The sequence below is a fragment of the Bacillus rossius genome, chromosome 15 (assembly GCF_032445375.1).
Source record: "Bacillus rossius redtenbacheri isolate Brsri chromosome 15, Brsri_v3, whole genome shotgun sequence".
Lineage (NCBI taxonomy): Eukaryota > Metazoa > Arthropoda > Insecta > Phasmatodea > Bacillidae > Bacillus > Bacillus rossius.
Window position 1 is genome coordinate 36,628,943 of NC_086342.1, and position 25,077 is coordinate 36,654,019.

Consider the following 25,077-nt stretch of genomic DNA (forward strand, 5'->3'; position numbering starts at 1 on the left):
GGCAAAAGAGAATATGTAAATAACAAGCATGAATCAAATACAGTTACTCTACTGTGGTGAACATCAGCCTAAATATTTGTTTACTGTGCAATTTCAGTCATGAAAAAAAACTACAAAAATTTTAATGCAAATAAATAGAAATTAAAAAATAATTAAAACTAAATTAGTCCAAACCTGAGAAAAATGTAAGATCCTGTTTGTTATAATTATTAAGTGCAAAGAATACAATACTCTATTACATGCCCAATCAAAAAATCGCCCAAAAATAACGCCCAAAACCAAACTTCCATGCAAATGTTAAGAACACCAAAGGCAGCCGAGACCATCTGCACAACAGTTATTACCCAGTTTGCTGTAGGCATGTTGCAGGCAGGCAGACAGTTTCTGCGCGACCCGTTGCTGACCGACACTCGGAGGAAATCAACCACAATCAGAACCAATCAGTTCTGACAAAGAAAAACAACAGCATTACCATACGAACTTCACAAATTTTTCATCTTTACCTTGCGCATTTATTTTAGCAAGAGTGACGGGGGAAAAAAAAAAAACATTTACGTACAAGGCCTTTAGCTGAAAGCCTTTGAACTCCTATTTTGACCTACGTTTGCTACTATCTTTAAAATCCTGTTCCAGTTCTTTGTTGGATGTAGTACAACAATTTGAAACTGTTCTATGCAATGTAATTCAAGGGACCAGAGCGCTAGACTCGACACAGGGTTGGAATAGGACATTGAAGATGTCAAACCTGGCTCAACCTAGGAGTTCGAAGGGTTGTGGTGTCCACAGGACAAAACAAAACATCTCTATTCCTACACAAAACAACACTGACGTAGGAGTCCGATACCAAGTCTGTAATGTTTTTTCTCATTCAAATGCACTGTCCTGTTGTTCAATCTTTTTGTTAACTTTTGTAAAACAGTTGAATGTTTGGTAAAAATATATTTTAACGGATGATGCCAAAAAATCAAATATAATAGAATACCGAAAATGGTGTTTCTTAAAACTAAGACCTTCCTCTATTTAATGGAAAAACAGTGTTCAAAAATTCCTACTAGATTCTGAAAAACTAACATTTACCTAGTGGTGAAGTGTTGTATTAACATCCGAATAACAAAAATGCCATGTTAACTATGTGTGTGTATCTGTTTGCTACTTCTTGAGTCAATTGTGGTATTTTATTAATAATGAAAAAAGTCTTGTACATAATCTAATGAGTGTTTCTGTGATTGCAACTATAAAGACAGATAGCCTATGCAGTGCTGTGGCAACCATCATGCGTGAGTTGCTACTGTTATTTAATAGTGTAGCCGAGACTGTTTTCAAAAAGACAGGGTCTTTAATGTAAGTGTGTAATGGTCAGGGCTATGACTGTTTTCTAACTTAATTTGTTTTCCATTTCAAGAGAATATATTTTGCTATACAAGACCTATGCAATCATTCGACCGTCTCAATTTTTTTTATTGCCATGTGTTTGTGAATGCCTAATTAATTAAAATGGTTGATTAGGTCAGGTCAGTTACATTTTAAATACTTTCAAACTAAGCTGACATTAAAAATAATGTGAATTAATTTTAATGGTTCTTTAGTTTTAAAGTATTTATAATGTAACTGACCTGACCTAACAAACCGGGACAAAGGATCAACAGACAACTCACGTAATATTTTTTTTTACTTATTACTTGTGCAACAATATCAAAATAACAAATAAAACATTATAATTTGAAACGTTAAAAACTCACCTAAGTTAGAGGCGGGTACAATTCATTTGCCATTAGTAGAAAATGATGTCTTTCTCCTACGTTGCGAAAAAAAAAATTCATACTCTTAAACAAGAAACAACGGAACTCCGCATGAATGCACAGGTATTGTGATGGAAATTAAAAAATTCTATATCTCCTAAAGTATTTGGAATTTCTTATCTCCGCTGGGTTTCATGCAAAGAGGAAGTTAAAGAGCATAGAATAAAAGTATTTTCGGAATTTTTAAATTTTTTTTAACAAATATAGCCCAAATAAGAAAATTAAAAAAATCATTATCTCCTAAAGTATTTGGAATTTCTTATCTCCGCCAGGTTTAATGAAAAGAGGAAGTTAAAAAGCATATAATAAAAGTATTTTCGGATTTTTAACATTATTTTTCGTAAATACCGCTAAACTACATATTTACCTCAAAATTCACTTGAAAATAAAAAAAATAAGACAAGAAAACAGCCTTGACCCCAGCTGTAATGTATTGAAATTTTGGTATTTTCCTTGAAAATAGTCCGACTACGCTATAGGGTTTCTGGAGAACCACAAGAACAAGTTGCAGCTAGTATCAAGAAAGCAGTAGGGTGGTGACAACATTCAGGGCAATCTCTTTTAGAAAATAGTCTCGACTATGCTATTACAGCACTACATAAATTGCCACTATATCTACACTACGCAATTTCAAAATTGTAGCAAGTATCTTTGTTACTTAACTTGAAACCTTACGAGACTATTTTCATTACCAATAATAACCCACAATTGATTCAAATGGCAAAATTGACACACCCATGCGGTAATAATCTTACAGCATGGCTTTACCTTCAAGTAGGTAATAACAAAATTCCAAAAAGCCATTATTTCAGACACTAAGAGACATTCCAATATTTATGAATACTGTGAAATCCTATGTGAACAGTTGGTTAGGTCAGGATAACTACATCTGAAATTGGTAATTCCTAAAGTATTAAAAAAAATTTTCACCCAACCAGGTGCAGGATTGGCATTTGATTAAATAAATTTCAAATTTAATATGTTTAAATTAATGTAATATTGTATAACATGTTGATTTTAAGGTTAGATTTCTTAGGTTAGATTCAGCATATTACCTTTATACTTTAAGACAACTACAATACTAAATAATAATTAATTTTGACAAAAACATTACTTAATCTTATTTATACTGTATACCGTACCAATTTATTCTAAATGTTACCAAACCCAATAAAAAACTTCATATTTCTGTAAACATATAATAAATGGTTTCAGCAAATAATCATTCTAAAAATTACCTTACCAAAGTACTTTCTCCAGGAGAGGCATTCATTGTTGAAAAAAAACAACTAAAATATAAAGAAAAAATTAAAGAACAGTAGACGTAGAGTGGGTATACGAATAGAGAGTTGTTTATTTTACCACCCTAAGAAATCTTGAAAAAATGACTTCCAATAAAACAAAGACAGATTCCCCACCCGAGGCAACAAGATTAAAATTAAAATATGTAAATAAACGTAAAATCTGCTGATGGTGCCACAACGTCTCTAAAAATGGCACAAACACTGTCCCAGACAAGAATAGTGGCCAATAGTAAAATGATGTAACTGACTGGTGATCTGGCATTAGGCCACCTCATCCCATGAATCCCTTGAACAACCATACGAATCTACACATAACCAGACTAACAAACAATTTAATTCCAGGTTACTGCAGAGGGATGCTAAAAATTCTATTATTCCCACCGATAAAAGGAAACAAATTTAAAAGCTAAAATCAGGCAAAATTGTTCTATTCTCCACCAAATGATTAAATTCTAAATGTCCTCAAGAGAAATCCAACCATCAACCTAGGGACACAGAAATGAGTAATGTTTTCAAAGCCATACAAATATGCCATTTGAAGGTGTGTGCTCCCTCTGGTTCGCACAGGCCGTTATGTCACAACAACACTTACTCTTAAGTGGATCGAACACAAACGAGCGTGATGACCGCCGAGTAAATGAAAGTGCACCGCGACGAACACCAAGCCGACGACAGCGCCCGGCCGGGTGTGGCAATGCGCTAAATTAAATCATTAATACTTATTTTAAAAACAACCAAATTAATAACAATTCAAAGATAATTAATTCCAGTAAAAATTATGTACAATTGTTAAATAATCATGTATTGTCAAATATGTTATTTAAGTCCAAAACTGGTCGGGCTGTTTTCCCGCGCTTCACGTATCTTGTAGCGAGGTCGCGCGGCGCCCTCGCGCTCAGTTGCCGTCGTGAGTTCACAGGAGTCGGTCGCTCCGCGAACGCAGAGCCTACAGATTTCGCGCAACATCCAAGTCACTGCAATAGTGTAATTTCATTAAATCCTTTTTTCAGCTCTGCGCCCGACCCCACTCAGTCGTTTGTCATTTCGTGCGACTCATAACTTAATGCTTTTATTCCCAACAAGGAGATTACCATTTACTACGTAATTTTCAGCATACGGACAGCGTAAATGAGTCTTACGCAGTTTTCACATGTCAAAGCCAGTTAATCATTATTTGTCTTAGGCTCCTAGCCAGCAGCGTGTGTCGAGTTCTATCTCTTTAATCTACATATTTACGATTTATCATATTTAACTGGGTAACATCTATCTTAAGATATAACCATGTAATAACTGTTTCAAGCTGTAATAAGTGACTGTGAATCTTATGTTCTCATCTAGCCGGGCCTACGTACATTTCGGGACATTAACATTGACGCCAACCGCCGGTGCTCCCTCTGGTTCGCACAGGCCATTATGTCACAACAACACTTACTCTTAAGTGCATCAAGCACGCCCGAGCGTGATGTCCGTCGAGTGGGTAAAAGTGAGCCGCGATAACACCAAGCCGACGACAGCACCCGGCCGGGTGTGGCAATGCGCCATATTAAATATATAATTATTCTGTTAAAACAATAACAATTAAAAGAGAATTAATGCAAAGGAAACTATGTCCAATTGTTTTATAATCATATATTGTGAAATATGTCTTTTAAGTCCAAAACTGGTCAGAGCTGTTTTCCCGCGCTTCACGAGTCGAGGCGTGAGGCCACAGGGCGGTCTCGCGCTCAGTTAGCATCGGGGACTCGCAGGGGTCGGTCGCTCCGCGCACGCAAAGCCTTCAGATTTCGCGCCTCATCCAAGTCTCCGCAATAGTGTAAGTTCTTCAAATCCTTTTACCAGCTCTGCGCCGACCCCACTCAGTCGCACGATATTTCGTGTGACTCGTTAACTAATTATTTTATCCCAATTATTACGTAATTTCATGTCCAGAGTTTAAGGACAGCGTAATTGAGTTACGCAGTTTTCGGCTCACAGCCAAGTAATCGTTATCGTCGAAGACTCTTAGCAACGTGTGTCGAGTTCTTACTCTTTAATTTATGTCTCTTAACTTTAATCGTATTTAAATGTGTAACTTGTAACGTGCAATCTAACCGAGTAATAACTGATTAATAAGTGACTGTAACGTGTACGTTCCCATCTTACCGGGTCTACGTACTTTTCGGGACTTTAATATTCTGCCACATGTTAGACTGCAAATAACTTTAGAATATTCGTTTGTATGTGCCGTTTTCCATGTTAACGTAAATGCCTGCATAAGCTGTTGTAGCACAGTAGCTCCGTGTCTATCCATCGCATCTTTCACGTTGATAATCGGCCACTGTATAAGTCCGTGCATACCACTTTGCAACCTATCCTGGTCGCACGCACCATTTACGCATATAGACTCGCGTGCCTCAGCGGTCAGACAACAGACGCGGCCAGTACTGGGACCAGTGAGTGTAACGGTTCTGAATAAAAAAACAGTGTCGTGTCAATCAGTTTACCATTTATTTATAAGGCGTCCTGGGTGGCCTGAACAGCCCGGGTAGGTTTCGAACCGCGACGCGCTCCTGCCTGCAGCCACGAGGCCGAACCCCCGTTAAAATCCCTGAGATCACTTTCCAAATTAATAATTACTTACAAAACTTAGACAGGCAGCGGGAGTGGCGTCAAATGGCACCCAATGTGGGGCTTTTGAAAAACGAACTTTCAAACATATTTCAAATTTCAAAGTACATCAAATTTAATTTAGCATGAGTGAGTTCTAAGGCCGGCAAGTGGCATTTAGTTTTTGTGACTGTTATAACAATCCGGGACTATTCATTAAAGAACATTTGCATTTCACAAAATTCTATTTTATTTTCATAACTTCAACGCGACAGTCCCACACCAAGGCGACAGCAGAAGCTGGCACGCCAGGTTGTCACGGGATACGGCGCCGATAGATAGCGACGGGAGACGACGCCGGGAGATAGCGCCGGGAGACACGAGGATCGGTTTCCTCGCGACGTCATAACGTCGGCACCGCGAAATATGGCCGGGATGAGTTACCCGACGTCTCACGGCGATCAGTTACGACTCGGCACCGCGGGAACGGCGCGCGGCAACCGCGGGACTGCTGCTCGGCGCAGAGTGACAGTCACGCACGGCCGCGCACGCATCACCGGACTTCCGCGGGACAGGAGGCATGCGAGCACGGGACACTGACTCGGTGGTGAGGGGAGGCAGTCCTCCCTACCTGCTCGCGCCCTGTGATCGACGTACTGGTGTGTCGCTTGTATCAGTCTGCCGTGACCGCGTGACAGAGGCCGCACATCGTTATCAACATGAACGACTTACAGGAAGCATATGAGTCCTGGGCCGACACGGACTTCCCAGAGCCAGGCGAAAGTTGCTTACACTACTCAAATTATGAATGTGGATATTGTTACGAGTACCGGACGGATAGCATGATGGTGTGCGGTAGGCCATCATGCCCCGGCGAGACATCTGATGGGTGGATCTGCTGGACGTGCGGGAGTTTTTGGCACAATGAGTGTTTACATCCGATCGCTCGAGAAGAGGCGGAGATGTTTGGATTGAGGTGTGAATGTTGCCGAAAGAAGCAGGGTACAGGCGTTGCCGTAATCGTGATGACGCCAGCCCCGGAAGTTTACACATCCACAACTACTGGGGGCCAGACGACCACGAAAGCCGAGTGGTCACACTGTGCGAACGCAGACACGTTTCTCACAATCTCTCTGCCTGAGACGAGAATACTCCCGATGCCACTGCAACCGACGCCGCCGCCCCAGGTGCCGCCCCTGATGTTGCCGCCTCCAGCTGACCAGTGGGTTGCTGGTGTGACGCCGGGCAGCATCGACGTCAAGTCAACGCACTGCAAGGCTGCTGATGCAACGACAGTCCACGCCATGAACATTACGCCGCCCCCGATGCTGGCGCCACCGCCTGCCGAGAACGCTACTGGTGCGGTGCTGCGTCTCAACTTGGCAACATCGCCGCACTTCCCAGACAGCCAACAGGCCGCAGAGGCAGTTATGGACCACACCAGGACCATCACGCCACCCCCGACGCCGCCGCCACCGCCTAGAACACTACTGGTGCGGTGCTGCGTCTCAACTGGGCAATATCGCTGCACTTCCATGCTGGCCAACAGGCCACCGAGGCAGTTACGCACCATGCTATGATCAACACGCCGCCCCCGACGCCGCCGCCCTCAACTGCCGTGAAGGCTCCCGGGGGATTGACGTGGTGCAAACCGGCCGTGCTGCCACATCCGCCAGAGGACAAAACGACCACTGAGGCGGCAACGACCTCTGAGGCGACAACGACAGAAAATCACCCGGAGGAATCACTCCGATGGCGCCGCCCACGGTCGCTGAGAAAGAATCTGGCACAGGGCAGTGGCGCAAAACGACGATTTGCGGCACTCTCACGGGGATCAGCCACCTGCCGAGTCATTCACAGTCGGCCCGACGCCACCTCACGCACATCACCACGGGTGTGCCACTCACACACATCAGAGAGGGCATGCCACTCACGCCAGTCACGCACATCACCAAGGGCGTGCCACTCATGCCAGTCATGCACGTCACCTATGGCGTGCCACCTATGTCAGTCACGCATGTACTGGGGGCGTGCCACTTCCACCCGCCGTGCACTGCACAGAGGGCGTGCCACTTCCGCCCGCCGTGCTCATCATAGGGGGAATGCCACTTCCGCCCACCGCGCACTGCACAGAGAGGCATGCAACTTCCGCCCGCTGCTCACATCACAGGGGGCGTGCCACTTCCACCCGCCGCGCACGTCACAGGAGGCGTGCCACTTCCACCCGCCGCACACTGCACAGAGGGCGTGCCACTTCCGCCCGCCCAGCACGTCACAGGGGGCGTGACTCTTCCGCCCACCGCGCACTGCACACAGGGCATGCCACTTCCACCCGCCGTGCACTGCACAGAGGGCGTGCCACTTCTGGCCCCTGCACATGTCACAGGGGGCGTGCCACTTCCGCCCGCCGCGCACTGCACAGAGGGCGTGCCACTTCCACCCGCCGCGCTCATCACAGGGGCATGCCACTTCCGCCCGCCGCATACATCACAGGTGGCGTGCCACTTCCGCCGCCACGCCCGCCACTGAGGTTGCGCCACTGCCACCCGCCACACGCACCGCTGAAGGTGACACGCCAACTCCCGCCACTGAGGGTGCGCAACTGCCGCCTGCCACACGCGCCGCTGAAGGTGCCATGCCACCGCCCGGCACTGAGGGTGCGCCACTGCCACCCGCCACACGCGCCGCTGAAGGAGCCATGCCACCGCCTGCCTCTGAGAGTGCAACACTTCCATACATGTGGAGAGTAGTGTTGTTGAGCATAACGGCCTCGTTGGAGGGGGGGCATTTGACGCCAACCACTGGTGCTCCCTCTGGTTCGCACAGGCCGTTATGTCACAACAACACTTACTCTTAAGTGCATCAAACACGCCCGAGCGTGATGTCCGCCGAATGGGTAAAAGTGCGCTGCGACGAACACTAAAGCATCGACAGCGCCCGGCCGGGTGTGGCAATGCGCCAAATTAAATATATAATTATTCTGTTAAAACAAAAACAATTAAATTAATAACAATTAAAAGAGAATTAATGCAAGGGAAATTATGTCCAATTTTTTTATAATCTTAGATTCTGAAGTATGTCATTTAAGTCCAAAACTGGTCGGAGCTGTTTTCCCGCGCTTCATGTGTCGAGGCGCGAGGCTGCAGGGCGGTCTCGCGCTCAGCTAGCGTCGGGGACTCGCAGGGGTCGGTCGCTCCGCGCACGCAAAGCCTTCAGATTTCGCGCCTCAACCAAGTCTCAGCAATAGTGTAAGTTCTTCAAATCCTTTTACCAGCTCTGCGCCGACCCCACTCAGTCGCACGATATTTCGTGCAACTCGTTAACTAATTATTTTATCCCAACAGGGAGCTTTGCATTTATTACGTAATTTCATGTCCAGAGTTTAAGGACAGCATAATTGAGTTACGCAGTCTCCGCGCTCACAGCCAAGTAATCGTTATCGTCGAAGACTCTTAGCAACGTGTGTCGAGTTCTTACTCTTTAATTTATGTCTCTTAACTTTAATCGTATTTAAATGTGTAACTTGTAAAGTGCAATCTAACCAAGTAATAACTGATTAATAAGTCACTGTAACGTGTACGTTTCCATCTCACCGGGTCTACGTACTTTTCGGGACTTAAATATTCTGCCACATGTTAGACTGCAAATAACTTTAGAATATTCGTTTGTATGTGCCGTTTTCCATGTTAACGTAAATGCCTGCATAAGCTGTTGTAGCACAGTAGCTCCGTGTCTATCCATCGCACCTTTCACGTTGATAATCGGCCACTGTATAAGTCCGTGCATACCACTTTGCAACATATCCTGGTCGCGCGCACCATTTACGCATATAGACTCGCGTGCCTCAGCGGTCAGACAACAGACGTGGCCAGTACTGGGACCAGTGAGTGTAACGGTTCTGAATAAAAAAACAGTGTCGTGTCAATCAGTTTACCATTTATTTATAAGGCGTCCTGGGTGGCCTGAACAGCCCGGGTAGGTTTCGAACCGCGACGCGCTCCTGCCTGCAGCCACGAGGCCGAACCCCCGTTAAAATCCCTGAGATCACTTTCCAAATTAATAATTACTTACAAAACTTCGACAGGCAGTGGGAGTGACGTCATCGTCTTGTAGCAGGTTAGATTGCAAATCACGTTAAGAACATTTAATTGTATGTTGCTGTTTTACATGTTACGTCATTCACTGCATAAACCGTTGCAGCATATCTGCTCCGCGATAATTCGCCGCATCCTTCACGTCGATAACGGCCACTGTATAAGTCCGTGCATACCACTTTGCAACCTATCCTGGTCGCGTGCACCGTTTACGCATAGAGACTCGCGTGCCGCAGCAGTCAGATAACAGACGCGGCCAGTACTGGGACCAGTGAGTGTAACGGTTCTGAATAAAAACAGTGTCGTGTCATTCAGTTTACCATTTATTTATAAGGCATCCTGGGTGGCCTAAACAGCCCGGGTAGTTTTCGAACCGCGTCGCACTCCTGCCTGCAGCCATGAGGTCGAATCCCCGTTTTTGCCCCCTGAGATCATTTTCAACTTAATAATTACTCGAAAACTTAAACTGGCAGCGGAGAGTGGTGTCAGTGTAATTCCTAAAAATAACATTGGACTGCACAAAGAAGACTTTCATGCACTAGGGGCCGTATTCCAAGACACAAAAATAAGGGTTTAGGTGTGCACGATAGGACACGGCCAGTGCCTTATTTTTAAGGCACTGATTTTTGGTGTCCTATCTGTTGCCGATTTGATCCATAACTGTATATATATTTTTTCCTTTTTAATGAACTTAAACGGAACTTTTGCGGTTACAATTTCCCCCCTTAATATCTTAAAAAACAGCAAACATAAATACGGCCAAAAATTCATCGTTTATTCTTGTACAACCAAAATTAAATATTTTATTTCACATTGTAATTCCATAGTTTTAAAAAATAAGCTAAAATTACTATGGATTCCACGAAGTACAACTGTTTATAGCCTCGCACATGTCCTCGTTTATTAAAACGGCTGCCGATCTGATACCTTACAGGGGTTCAGTTAGGACACGTTTTGGAATATGGCACGAGAGTTAGGGTACGTCCGTTGCCCAACAAGGCAGTGCATATTTGCTACCTTACTCAAATGTCTTGGAATACCGCCTTAGTTGATGTGTGTGGTAACATGCCCGTACATGCTGCACATGGGTATCTGAACAAATTTTTAACTTCTTTGTAAGTGAAAAAAAAACTGTAAAAGTTTCTACGAATTCAAAACTGACTTTAGAACTAAATCCTTAATTAATCCACCACAACCAACATCCTGATGGACTTGTCACCATGCTAGTAATAACGTACACACAGATGTAAGGTGTAGAGGGAATGAAGACGAATGGAAAGGGGTATGAATGCTTTTCATGGCAAGACAGAAAGGGAGTGGAATGGGCTAGGTGAAGAGATGCTAGGGGTGAAAATTTCAAAGGATCTGAAGAGAAAACTAAAAGGGATGGAGTGAGTGAAAGGAAAGAACTCCTTGCCACCGGATGAAATCCTAATTGCGAGAGTAATAGTCAATTCAATTCAATTCAATGTTTGATAGGTTGAAGACAACCTCCACATAGCGTTATATTTTATTGCAGGTACTCAACAAGTATGTGCAGCTTCTTGTGTTTTCTACACTTGGGGGAAAGGGCATTTTTAGTCCACAGCAAATGATGTGATTGTGGATAATCTAGAAATAGAAAAGCAATCATGTGGGATAGGTGCTGTTTATGCAGTCTTAAGGGTTTATCATCCTACATGTCCCCAGATTCTAAAGCCAACTGCCTAGAACTAGCAATGAGACGATCTGCTATCGCCTACACCTGATATATTTAATAACAATACAGATAACTTCATATGCCAATAGTTTGTCGTCGTCTGGGCTGTCTCGTCGGGGAAATTGCGAAAAGTTTATGTCCGGTCAGATATCCAATATGGATCCTGTCCACGTGAAGGTAAACACCATTGACGAAATAAAAGAAAAGGATTTAGAATGACATAGATTTATTACATGAAAAGGCATTTTACATGTTGCTACCACAGAACTCGCCCGTTGTGTTCTGGTGCCGGAACATGCCCCTGCATACTTGTAGAACATGAGCGTTACAGTTATGTATCGATACGCGAGATTAACAGTTTGAAGATAATGTGGAGCGAATGTCTGCAAGTGGCGGGAAGTAATTACAGTTTTATTGGCATTATTAAGTCAGTGATGGGATAATGGCGAAAACGAAGTGCTAGGCAGAAAACATTAGGATGATAAAAATTACAAAACAAAACACTAAATTATATTGCCGTCGGCCAGGGTCTCGGGTTCGAGTCCCGCGGCGAGTCTAAGAGGCTGGTGGTGCTTTATGGTGTGTTTTTCTGGGAGGGCGCCAGGTTAGCTCGTACGTCTAACCAATGGGGTGGGTCGATCGGCCCCAGCGTGCTTCCCTAGACGCTGTGGCTGTATCTTAAGGGTGGTTTTAACTCCAAAGTAGACAATGGTTACACTCCCTGTTCAGCATAAAGTGGCTGGAGCCTAACTACAGATGTAATACACGCACTGGAACTGAAAACATGTGGTACACATATTTATTAATGGACATATTTGGGTTCACGATATTGCACGACACTACTCTTGGTTGATAATTTGGTCATAATTGATACACGATATTACACGACACTACTATTGATTAATTATGATTGTCTCTCCCTAAGGCAGTCCTTTAGAATTGGGGGGGGGGGGGGGTTCATTGGTTGTCCTGGAGTCGGCCAGGTGACTGGCTTTAAGGCGGCTCTGTGGCCCATGGCCTTAAGGCAGGAATTACGATGGCTGGGTTAAACCCTGCACCTTAAAAACCGACCCGGGGTCGCGTGGGGAATTGACGTTACAAAGGATTTGGTTCATGACTATATTTACCAGAGTGAAGAATCGGTAAGTTACTAAATTGAAGGTTCCCCATGGAACGAACACACGAACACATTCACCCAAGCCGAGAGCTGATCTGGACTGCCGGAGGGGGCTGACACTCAAGGAGGGGGGGGGGGGACAGTTCCGCCTCGCGCCAAACCACGAGTGAAGAAAAGAAATTACTGTTATTCGTTTTTTAATTGAAAACTTACTTGTTAATTGTACATGACCCTTGTTTGAATATTAATGCTGACATTAGATGTATTATAAAATATTGATTAAAGCTTTAGTTTAAGAAATTGAACAAATATTTTTTAAAAAGATAAGTCAACTTAAAGACTACTGACTAGTTGATAAAAACCACTGGTCATGTTTATGTTTGTGGGTTTGTTCGGGATATTGCTTCAGCACCTTGTTTCTTACTTAAATTAAGGCTCTAGGCCACGGTGAGAATTAAGGGAGTTCATTAAACACTGTGCCCGGAGGGGGCTAACACTTGTGCTCTATGATGCACATTTCTTATCTAATGTTAATTTAAGGGGCTGGCTTGATGAACTTACTCCGTGAATTATTATCGGTTGTTTGCATCAGGTGCAGTTCCATGACAAAATTTATACACTGGGAGAACTTGCGTATCTACTCCATGTTTGACCCGGGTTGAGTTTGCGAGGGGTGCGTCCACCAGCAGGAGCCAATACTGGCGGGTAGAGGCCGGCTTAATGGCCTCCAGTCGGTACGATGTCAATATTGAGACATAAATTCTCATATTCTTATGGCTCATCTTTAGACTTAACATTATTTAAATAAATATTTTAAGTATTTTTTCTGTAGCCTGTTACAGCCTATCAAAATTGTATCCCAGTATTGTACTCTCCTACTTAATTTTATCTCCGGCCGTTTCATCCACGGGCTACCACACCACTCAAGTCTTGATTAAGCATCGTCTCTAGTCTCCCCGCTCCTCTGCACGTACGCGAGTGAAATTTCGCACCCCCTTCAGTGCTCTGCGCACGTCCTACCACACACTACCTTAGCTTCCGTCAGCCCTCTCAGGGACACCCGTAGCTCAAGCTACAGTTAACCGAAGCAACTTTGGTCAAGTTCGCCGGTACAGGTTACGGTCGGTCCCGATACGCCTCGGGAGTCCTGTAGACGGCCTTTCCATCTACACAGACCTTCTTTTTCCCCTCTATCCATTCCAGATCCTTCCATCTGGATAAACCCCCTCCCAGTCTCTATAACAGACCCCAGGCCGGCGAACAGACAGCTTGCACCATCTCCAAGTGGCATGGCGAACTAAATTACCTTCTCTTAGGCGTCGGAGCGAGCGCTCTGGCGGACGCGACCATACTTAATCTAAGTTCCTTTCCTCCCCGACAGAGCTCGCACCAAGAGGGCTCCATATGGTACAAGTTTTCGCTAGTCCCCCCCCCCTCCCCCACCGAGAGACTCTTGTGTACCAACCCAGAGTCAGTTCCTGTTGTCCTCAACAGAGCGCTCTGTTTGCACCTCTGAGGCCGCTTTAAGTTAGGCAATTAGTCATCTTCATATCTTTTTTGGAGGGCGGAGCAAGTACTCCGCCGGGCTAATTCTAGCCAATCAGAGGCCACTTCTCCCACTCACTAAGACTCCGGGCCTCTCGCTCGAACTTAACTTCATGTCACCTGGAAGAGAGGAGATTCTTCCTTCGGCGGTCACCACGATAGCATCTCGTGCCGGAGCTGCATCGCCCGCTCCGTTTACGTATTCAGCCGCCGCAACCTAGTTAAGAGATGTGATCTCTCAAGTTCGGGAGTGTTCTCTAACGTTTATTTTTTTTATTCTTCTGGTTGGCTATTTGCCATTAGTTTAGCCAAGTAGTAATTTCGCATTATGTTTCGCGACGGTTCACCCGCGCCGCCTCCCTTCGGGGAGTGACTTCACTTAACTTCACTTCACTTCACTTCAACCCCAGATCGGTAATTGGAAAAGTCAACGTCCTGTTTGACAATTGTTGCCTCCCCGTTACCCTTTTGCCCTAACTTAATTAGTTTACTATTCTTGACCACTGGATTCCCTTTTGGTTCCAGTGGGGTTCAAGACTTGAGTCAAGAAGTGTTTCAAGACTCGAATGAAGTTTCCTTTCAAGACTTAGTCTGCCAAATTTACGCCGATCCTTCGGAGATTGAAGCCCAGAACCTCCTAATTATGCTCCGCCAGTGAACAGTCCACTATGCAATATTTTGAATATGTACTCCAGCACCAATCAGAGCAATTAATGTTTTTTTATAACTGTTAAATTTATTAATGTTAAAACTATTATGGTTATTTTCATAGTCTCATTTATGAAATGTATCATAAAATTGTAACTAATTACTTCAAATGGCCCGGGCCCCCTTTAAAATAATTAATTATTAATGCCAATAATGGTAATTTTGTAATTTCAAAGAATATCATAATAATATAATGCAGATTTTAATTAACAATATAAAGGGTAAACTTTAAACAAACATATTTGTTTTTCACTTCAAATACGATCCTCCTTCCTAGTTCCCTTTATGATAACTAACTAATATTTTTGGTTGCTACCTTGTGTACTCTGAGTATACAGTAGTTACTGTTTCACCCACTTGATGCAGCTTCCAGTATTTTCATAATTATAGATAAAGTTTCTTTAACTACACAATCGGCATAATATGAGTACCTGATTCAGAGTACATGCGCTGAGACTAGATGTCTGATGCGGCTCACAAAGATACGATTCAGCAAGTAGCTACATTTAAGCATGTGCGAAGACTCCCATGTTCACGTTTCTCATGTGAGAGATGCGGTCTACAGCAAAGTTCCATAAAAATTGATAAAGTAGGTAGTAAGTTCTGTTAAGTGTCTGCACGTTTTGTCCGGGGATGGTCCAGTGCCGGCGAAAGGTGAAAAGTTCAAAAGCACAGCTTCCTGCCCCAGGATGGGTGTACATGCAGCCCGTCGAATATGAGGGAGTTAAAGCTAAAAACTCGAGAACACGCGGATGCGAATGAAAGGTTTAAGTAAAGCGATGATCTCTGTAAAACTGCACTGAGGTGAGGCAGGCCACGAGGCTGATGAAAAAAGGATTAGGAAAGACGTTGGTTACAAGCAGTGAATACAAAGCTTTAAGGACCCCATGGTGCTTAGCGTGACCGACCCCTAAGCCAACAAGCAACTACTGGCGCGCCTCCAGCAGCTCTGTGCAGCTGATGGCTGTATTTACTGTGCGAAGTACATGGAGCACGGGAACAACTCGTGCTGAGTTTTGTGGCATAGTCGCACATTAAATATTTTTTGTTTAGTTATACAAGACCAAAATTGATGACATTTAAATTAATATTTAACAATTATAAATATATAATAAGGTTAGGAAACTACATTCGGTGGATTGCTACATGATATTTCTGCAGAGGAACACAGAAGAGTCACGCGATAGCTGCACGGGCGGCTATCGATATATCGGTTAATGGGACATTTCACTCTCTGAACTTTCTTACACTGCCGTGGTGTTCGAGGCGCACACACGCTACCGGGCAGGCACCGATGTGGCATAATGGCCTGTGTGACCGAGGAGCACAGACTGTTGGCATCAAATGCCCCCCTTCCAACAAGATCGTTAAGTGCATCGACCCCTCCCTTATACATACTGGAGCATAGCACTAGGCCATGGCACCAGTTCGTTGATTAGGAGCATGGGCTCCAGGCTCGTGCATAGTGGGCTCGTATGTTGTGATCACACAAAGTATGGAAAGGATAGCATCGTGCTACAATGTGGCCTGTGGTTTGAGGTCTGCCCCTGTGTGTATCACCACTCGTAATCCTGCAAACGCCCTGGTGCTCTGCGAGTTTGGGCCAAGTTTACTACCAAAGGTGTGACTGCTGTCATAACCAGCATGTCATCTGATGGTGACATGGGAGGGTCCAGCTGGTAGTCGTGCAATTAGGCTGGAAGCCTGAACATCCAGGTCGAGTGAATTGGTGTGAGAGGGCTGGTGTTTTCGCTATATGTATGTGTGCACTGATACACAAGACTATCTCAGAGAGGGTATTGGCCGGAGGCAGTGGTATGTCGGCAGAGTTGACTTCTTATGCCCTTACTGGTCATCTCAAACGCCACACACACACACACACACAGTAATTTGTAACTACAGGAATGCTCAGAACATAAAGAAATAAACTATGGAATACACTAGCATGATTTATTCGACAATCGACCATCGTACATGGTGCTACCCAATTAGCTGACCTGTTCTGTGCGTGAGAGAAGCTCGGCTGGCGTGCTTTGATATCTGCAACACGATTTCGATGCTTATTGCTGGCGAAGGTTCCACAGGTCCCGGCATGTGCATCCCTCCCAGAGAGCTGGGTCCTACTGTCGAGGACGCATGCCACTCGCAGCCACCCGGACAGTTCCCGCGTGAATCCCACACGCCAAAACCAAAAGACTGGAAAGGTTAACTTGTTTGGTGTAATTGCACAGTGAACAATGTTATCCAACAAAACAAGCCTTCCTCTGTTTAAAATGTTACCGCATATTGTTACAGATTTTATACCCATTATATCAGCAGAGCTTTCCTCCATTCTGCATCGATAACACCCTCTCGCGTCTATCGATACAACGTTGCTGCACGGACCGGTCGGCGCACTGCATGGCATACGTTGACCCCTAGGGGTCAACAGTAATGGCCTAAGTCACCAGAGGGAGACACAACATGTGTCTTCAGTATGAAAATGTTGAACTACGGTGGCCATGTCATTATGCCACAATACAACAAAACTAAGAAAATTTAACATGGTTTACAGCTGTAACAACTCATTTTCCACATCTGCACACTTTTTTTCGAGACACCATGCATGTCACCGACAGCATGTTACTGCATTACATTTCCCAATCAGTGCAATCCAATACATAATTGCAATTTTGGACAGAGAGCTTTATTCTGTTAGTTGCATAGGATAGTAAAGGTCCAATTTCTATCAAGAAATATTAATGTTTTTCAGAATTGATGAGAAAATGTTCGTTATATTTATAAGTCTCAAAAAACACATTAATTCTTTCTCGAAACTTTATCAGCCTTCATACATGCAAATTCAAGTTTTCATCCTCATCAGAAACGGTAAAAACATCTTTTTCCATTTAAAATTACTCTCATAAAAATACAATGCAGAAAATAAAACAAATTACCAATAAAGCTCATATATAGAAAATATGTCTAAACTGTCTTACAAAATCAACTTGTTAATGGTTGTAACTAGTTTCGAATTCTTGTAAAAAAATTTAAACATTTACAAGTCTATGATAATAAGTTTCTTTGTGAAACAGAATCACTGTGGCTCGCCATAGCCGGGCGTAAACATAAAAGGAAAGTAAAGGCATTAAGGGCTTGTCTTGGATAACTAACTACGTAAAATAAATTATAGCAAATAGAGAGGTTTACTAGATAATCCTTCAACATGAAACAACATATTGACGCCGACCGCCAATGCTCCTCTATGTCGCATAGACAGCTATGCCTCATTAACGTCTCGCAAAAGCGTGTGCACCGAACGCGCTCTTGCGCGCAGCAAAGTGAAGTTTGTGCGACGAGGCGAACGCCATGCAACGAGTGCTGCGCCGGCGGAAGGATCCGGCCGGGTGTGGCATATCCCTACGCCGCACTACAAAAAATTCTTTTATTTTTCCACAGGTTTTTATTAAACATTATTTTTCATTAATTAATAGTTCAGTCCTGTCAAAATTATGTCTCACTATGCGATTTGTCCCGAACCTGGCCGGTTCAGTTTCCCGCGAAATTCACACGTTTCCGCGGGAGGGCTTGCGGGGGAGGGGGGTCACGCGCGGCGACACCAGGAGTGTCCTAGAGGAGCTCCAACAGGCCGGCAGCCTGCGCGCAACGTGGAACCTTCAACCTTTGCTTTCACCGACATGTAGTTTTCAATAGTGTAATATCTTTTCAAACTTTTACGTACAGTTCCGCGGTCGGCCTCCATCTACCATGAGGTATTTAACGTAATTAAATCAGTGCTCCAAGATAAGTGTTCTACGTAATACGTAAGTACTGTGGGAAGTCTACGAGACTTTACGTCGGTGCTTCACGCCCCAACTTAGCTTACCAGCTATTTAGTCTTGGCCCGCACGGGGCAGCCAGAAGGCGACACGTGCCACCGAACGTAATAACGGATCAGTCCCTGGGACACATCTAGATATCACGTAGTGTCACCGGAGACACGGGCCTACGTGCCACTAGCCCAAATTATTAAGTGTTATGTAGTAGTGAACTAGTTGCTCGTCAAAGTGTTATCTGTCACGTTAGGGTTTTTGTATCACCGTTGTACGGTATTATGCCGCCAAATGTATTAACGAATCAGTCCCTGGGACACATCTAGTTATCACGTAGAGTCGCCGGAGACACGGGCCTACGTGCCACTAGCCCAGTTTATTAAGTGTTAGGTAATAGTGAATTGTATGTTCGTCAAGATATCGTTCGTCATGTCGGGGTGTATTTTTGTAGCTATCGCGTCACGTGTACAAGTCCGCCCCTCATGCGCATTAAAATCGTGAGCCGCCACTGAGGAAGTGAGCTGCGCGTGTGACTAGTCGCGTCAGGCAAACCGTTACGGCCAGAATGGGCAGCACCATGTATTGGGCTGTGCTGTATTAAATTCACCAAATATCTTCCAGAAACTTTGTGTTATTATTCAGGCGTCCCGAGTGGCCATAACAGCTCGGGAGGCCCTACTGCGTTAACCCCTACCTCTAGCCACAAGGCCGGACCTTCCCTGAGATCACGAACCCGAGCAAAAATCACGTCTAAATAGTCAGAGGTAGCGGGGACGGCGTTAATATGGTATTTAGCAGTACGCCTCATGTGGAAGCTAATAATAAATAGTTAGAATTTATATAATATAAAAAATAATATCTTTACAAAGATTATAAATTATAGACGTAGCTAATAATATCAGTGAGTATCAAAAATGTTATACCAAAAGACCTAGTTCCAGGCATAGATAAAATACATATGTCCTTTCAGAAGCAGAAATTACTGATACCATCATTGAAATCATGTGTCTCATTAATTAATTACATATTTTACGTTTTTCTGAGAGTCACAAACGGTCAGCTGATTTCCTGTCCTATACCACAATACAAGTAGGTCAAAAGCGTCTGTGCATGCGAGACGAGCCACTGTGTAAGAGTACAAGTTGCTACATGCCAGCTCACGTAAAGGCAAAATCCATTATCATCAGGGCTTAGCTATCACATTGTCTGTTTCCAGATTCCTGAATATAAGTCATATAACGAGGGGAACACAGGCCTGTTCATTGCACCATAATGGGACGTACCACACACGTCTTCAAGTCATATATATATATATATATATATATATATATATATATATATATATATATATATTCGTGCACGAATGTTTAAGTCTCCAAATTTGTGAATTTCAGTCAAATCCCAATTGTGCAACACTGTGGGCGGGGGCCAAATGCAGATCTGCCAGTTGCCTCTTTACCTTGCCGGTGCCGGCGAATCACTCCCGTTTGTCCTCAACAAACGTAGTACTCAATGTTTTAGCACAAGTAGTGGCGGGCCGCCTCTCCATCTCCACAGGCATTCGGCTCGCCCACCCGGCGAGACCTCGCGCATCCGCGTGGAGCCGTCCCACGACGTGTCTTCCAGTCCCACCGGCAGTAGACTCCCCATTCTCTCGTCCGGCAATCGTGACGTCAGGTAGCTGCCAATGACACTGCGCGCAGTGGCCGCCCGAGATAACAGTATCGATATTGTGTATTAGCGTATAACAAAAACTTACTCACACCAAAACAAAAAATATATAAAAGAACTACGCACATATTTTATAAATTATGACTGGCTTAAATAAGACCAAGAAAAATATCAGAAAAATATTTAAAACACACAAAAGAAAATATGAAACAAATGATATTAAAAGATGCAGGAAGACTGAGGCCCAGCAAGTGGCCTCATCATCATTCGACTTGTAATGTGTAACTTGTAAAGTTATTACTTGTAACAGGGAATGTTGACTTGTAGTTTTATGAAACAGAAACCAATCGATTTTTACAAGTTACAAGTGAATGATCTTGTAAATTGTATACTCGTAGTTTTATGAAACAGGCCCCTGTCATTCGTCTGCAGGTAGATGAGATACTCATTTCTCAGCCGAATACTCTCTGAAAAGGCGTTTCACCTTCTGAAGAGCGCGGTCTGCTTTGCTTGTCCATTTGAATTTTAATTAGGGAACAGCAAGTCCGTCATTTGTGCCATCACACTGGCGAAATTCGGGATGAAGTTCCGTAGCCAATTCAGTAGCTCTAGCAGCTGCTGCAGCTACTTTCGTGTGTTGGGGGTGGACTTGAACTAAAGTAAGCCAAGCTGGTTGGGAGGTGGTCGACAACCATTGACACTGACCACGTGTTCCACCCAGGAACTTCAGCTATTCTACACCGATCTGACATCCATGTCATTCCATGTATGTCCTGCCTCTCCAGGAACATGACGAACGGCACATGGTCTTCCCATGTAGGTGATCACTCGCTCTAGGTAGGCCATGGCAAACTTGCCCACGAACCCATCTAGGACACGAACCACCATTGTCTAAAAAGTCGTAGAGATGTCCATCAGCCCGAACAGCATGGCACAGAACTATAATCTGTGACCATTAGGTGCATTGAAAGCGGTCTTTGGCATGTCCTCGGGGCCGACGGGCACTTGTTAATAGCCAGATTTAAAGTCCAAGAGTGAAAAAATGCGGGCTTTGCCTCGCTCCGCCATGGCGTTGTTTATGTTAATGATAGGTGAAAATGCAGGTATGATGACTGCATTGACCGGTTTAAAGTTCACACAAAATCGAAGTGACCCATCCTTTTTGGTCATCATTAGCAAGCAGTTGTATGATGACTCACTTCGCTCGATGACCCCATACCACAGCATCTCTGTGATCTGAGTGTGCATGGCATCACTTTCCCTGGGTCCAAAGCCTACCAGTTTTACAAACATGGATATGTGTGGTCGAGTAGTGATGGTGTGCTCAGTCACTGTGGTGCGATGCAGAATGTCAATCGTTGCGAACATCTGTGATCTAAGACATCATTGAATTGTGCTGAATGCTAGGGGAACCTCATACCAGAGTTCAACTAGCATGTGTGAGTGTGTGGGTGGTGGGATGGATCCACGGCCCAGACTGTAAAATGTTCTTCTGCCCTGACGACCCATGTGTAGCTTACTCCCTCGAATATCTATGATTGTGTCCTTGTGGATGAAACAGGTTAGATCCAGGATGAGGTCATATCTCGGGTCCCGTATCACCAAGGCTGTGGTCTGACTAGACTGGTCATGAACGGTGATGGTTACCTTGGTATGCCCAGTTGTGATTGCGTTACACCCCTCCATGCCCAGCTGTATGCAGGGCTTCAGGTCTACTTTCAGCACTATGTGGGCTGCGAAATAGGTGTGGCTTGCCACTGTGTCCACCATGGTGTGGACTGGCCTCCTGTTCACTCTACTGGCACTCGTGTCAATGCCCCCACATCGTCAGCCACTCTTCCCAACCTAGATGCTCCATTAGTCAACCCTACAGGTGCTGCTGGGGTCGTCGGCGATCCCAGGCTTGCCGACAATCTGGTGTGGGATGTCAATGAGTGGTGCACGGAATACCTGCCCTTCCTGCCAGGCAGTTGCCTCTTTGTTTTGGCTGGATGAGTTATATGGATCTGCCACCCCCTACCAGATGTTTCCTAGCGGAGTCACTCATCCTTTTGGTGTCTTCCCAGTGCCGCCTTGGTCAGGCATGCTGCATGCAAGTGGTGCTCCACCATCGGGCAGTAACAGCATTGAGGTAGCCTCTTCCTCACTGGCCTCACACCGATTCTCTCAGCACTCATCATGGTTGCAGAGTGTCCAAGCTGCTCGTGCTGGTCCACACCATGCTCCGCTCGCGGGTTTGCTGATGAAGTTACTGACTGAAATGACAGAGGGCCCATGTAGTTGACGACCGTTAGTACATCCTATGGCTTATTGATGCATGGGACACCATGGTGTGTTATGGGATGAACGGTGTTCAGGCCAACTTAGCCTTCTGGAGGTCCTATACTACCTCCCTGACAATATCGACGAATTCCTCCAGTCCTCCACCTACCATGCCTCGAAGGAATGGCTGAATCTCAGGCACAATACTGTGGGCCATCAAAGCATGCCTTAAGTCGTGTTACAAACTTATCCCAGCTGGCATAATACTCGCCAGTTTCAGCCCACCAGGTCCACACAACTTCGAGCAACTATCCACTTATGCGATTAGGTAAATTTATCTGCCATCTCATAGTTCTTTACTAAATTGTCATGGCACACTGGGTGAACATTCGTGGGTATTCGTAGGGTTTTCCTGCAAATTCCAGTAGCGAGACCAGCCCACCTGCAGCATAGCATACCGGCCTTGATAGTTTGTGGTCGGGTCGGATCAGCTGTCGCGCGCATTGGTTGCACATGTAAAGTCCATCATAAAAAACAAGGAATACTTGTTTCACTTTGTAAGTGTGGTGTTTGATATTTCCGCACTCATGACACGCGGCTATCTCCCATGGCTGACCGAATCATTTCGCTACCTCGCATCTGACGACCGCCTCGCATGTTTTGCTGTTGTCCCCTGGTGTGGCCCCATTTTCAAGCTGACAGTTGCAGTATACTCTCGCGCCTTTCTCAAGCGACCTACTCTCCCCGTGCAGCGAGGGCCTCCTCGCACAACTTTCCTCCATGTTAATGGCTACTTGCACGGTGTTCGAAATTTTTGTCCATCGTGGCAGGCCAGCCCGAGCGGTGGGTCGGGACATCGATTGTAAGGCGTGGACAGGTAAGGAGGGTAGCCTCCCCCCACTTCCACTTTAAGGTCCAGTAGCCACATGCCTCTTTCCCTGTGGATGTTACCTTGATTATGCAAAGTCGTGGAGTAATGTCATTCGAATGAATTCGGCTGAATTCAGCTCGGTTCGGCCGAAGATGACTTCGTGCGAGCTTGGCTGCACTTGTGCCGAAGTTGGGGTGGGATGTTGTTCCAGGGAATGAAGATGCAAGATGATACAATCATGTGCTATGCTTCGTAACTCGTTTCTCTCTTATAGCGCGGTGATGTGATACCACACTGTCCTGGCAACCCGGCTTCTGCGCCTGCGCATCACCTGTCCCCGCGCAGTTTTCAGGTATTTTTTTAAAAATTTTGAAAATTTTGCCACTTTGAATTTTGAATGTTTGTAGTTCGCATATTTGCTAGTCACACTAGTTGGATGTCATTTGTCATCTTTAGGGCTGTCTCATAGAAATGCAATGAAAGTTTGTGCCAGGTGAGTTCCCCAAGGGGGTCCCTAGCCATGTGGCAAGAGACAGCAATGATGAAATGAAAGAAAGAATTACAGAACGACTAATATAATACAAGAAATAACAACCTTACATAGTGCTACTGCAGCACTTAGCTCATTGCATTTCGGTGCTGGAAAACAGTCCTGTGTACTTATGAAACATGATCATTGCAGTTACGACTGAGGTCGGTACATGAATTTAACTATTCAAAGATGGTGGGGTACGAAGGTCTGCATGTGGCAGTATGTGGTTACAATTTGACACTTATGTTCCGTAATGTAGTACATACAAGTTACGCGCCAGGCATGATAACGGCTGTGGGAGCGGAAGTCCGCGCGCCTTACACAGGGATCGGGTGGTGCAGCTGCGCAGCTGCTACGCGCATGAACATGAGCCATGACGGAGCCATGAGCATAGACATGGAAGGGGTATGCCATGCATGCCTTCTGCCAGGCTTGCCGGTAAATCATGCCGCGGTGGGGACTTTCGCCACCTGTACCTGCGACACGGAGAAGAAGCCCAAAACGGACATTGACAACAGAAAACCAGGCCGACGTCTACATTTAAGTGCGGCGCGGGGGGGTTTCATCGGCGGCCCGATGAGGTGGCGTTCTGCCATCAGTGCGGCACCGTGAGGCACCGCTCGTGCACCGAGGCCCGGGAGTTCCTCAACTTTAGGAATGGGCTGTTCATGAGCCGCGCGTGCGAGCTCGCGCTGGACAGACCGTCAGCGATGCCGGCGCCTCCTATCGCACCGCGCCCCGGCGGCACTCTCAAACTGCCGGAGTTCGGAGGGCAGGAGCACGAGGACCCCGCAAAGTTCCTACAGACATGCCGGGACAGGCTGGCACGATACTCGGTTCCTACAGACGAGTGGACGGAGAAGGTGTGCGATCAGCTGAGGGGTTGTGCCCTGGACTGGTGGGCCACAGCCGGAGAATACAGCATGGAGTGGGGCGGCTTCGCTAACTGACTGGAGGAACGTTTCAACGACGCTTGTGCCCGGGCCCGGTGTCAACAATCACTGTTCTGCCGGCCTCAGGAGGCAGGGGAGCGCGCGGAAGCCTTCATCAGGTCTAAGGCGCGGCTCCACCGATGGC

The 25,077-nt window shown here is 45.3% G+C and overlaps 1 protein-coding gene across 3 annotated transcripts in view; it reads right to left on the bottom strand.

The window, feature by feature from the left end:
• Window positions 1-3,608, bottom strand: part of LOC134539285 (NADH-cytochrome b5 reductase 3) — a 52,624-nt gene extending 49,016 nt beyond the window's left edge. The window contains exons 1-2 of one of the 3 annotated variants that reach the window (XM_063381149.1): window positions 3,043-3,134; window positions 345-446 (exon numbers count right to left, since the gene is read on the bottom strand). In XM_063381149.1, coding sequence (XP_063237219.1) covers window positions 345-362 — 18 coding nt within the window. In that variant the 5' untranslated portion in view covers window positions 363-446; window positions 3,043-3,134. Of the gene's footprint in view, window positions 1-344; window positions 447-2,941 lie in introns of all 3 variants that reach the window. The other 2 variants (XM_063381150.1, XM_063381147.1) reach the window with 2 other exon arrangements.
• Between the last annotated feature and the right edge of the window lie 21,469 nt (window positions 3,609-25,077).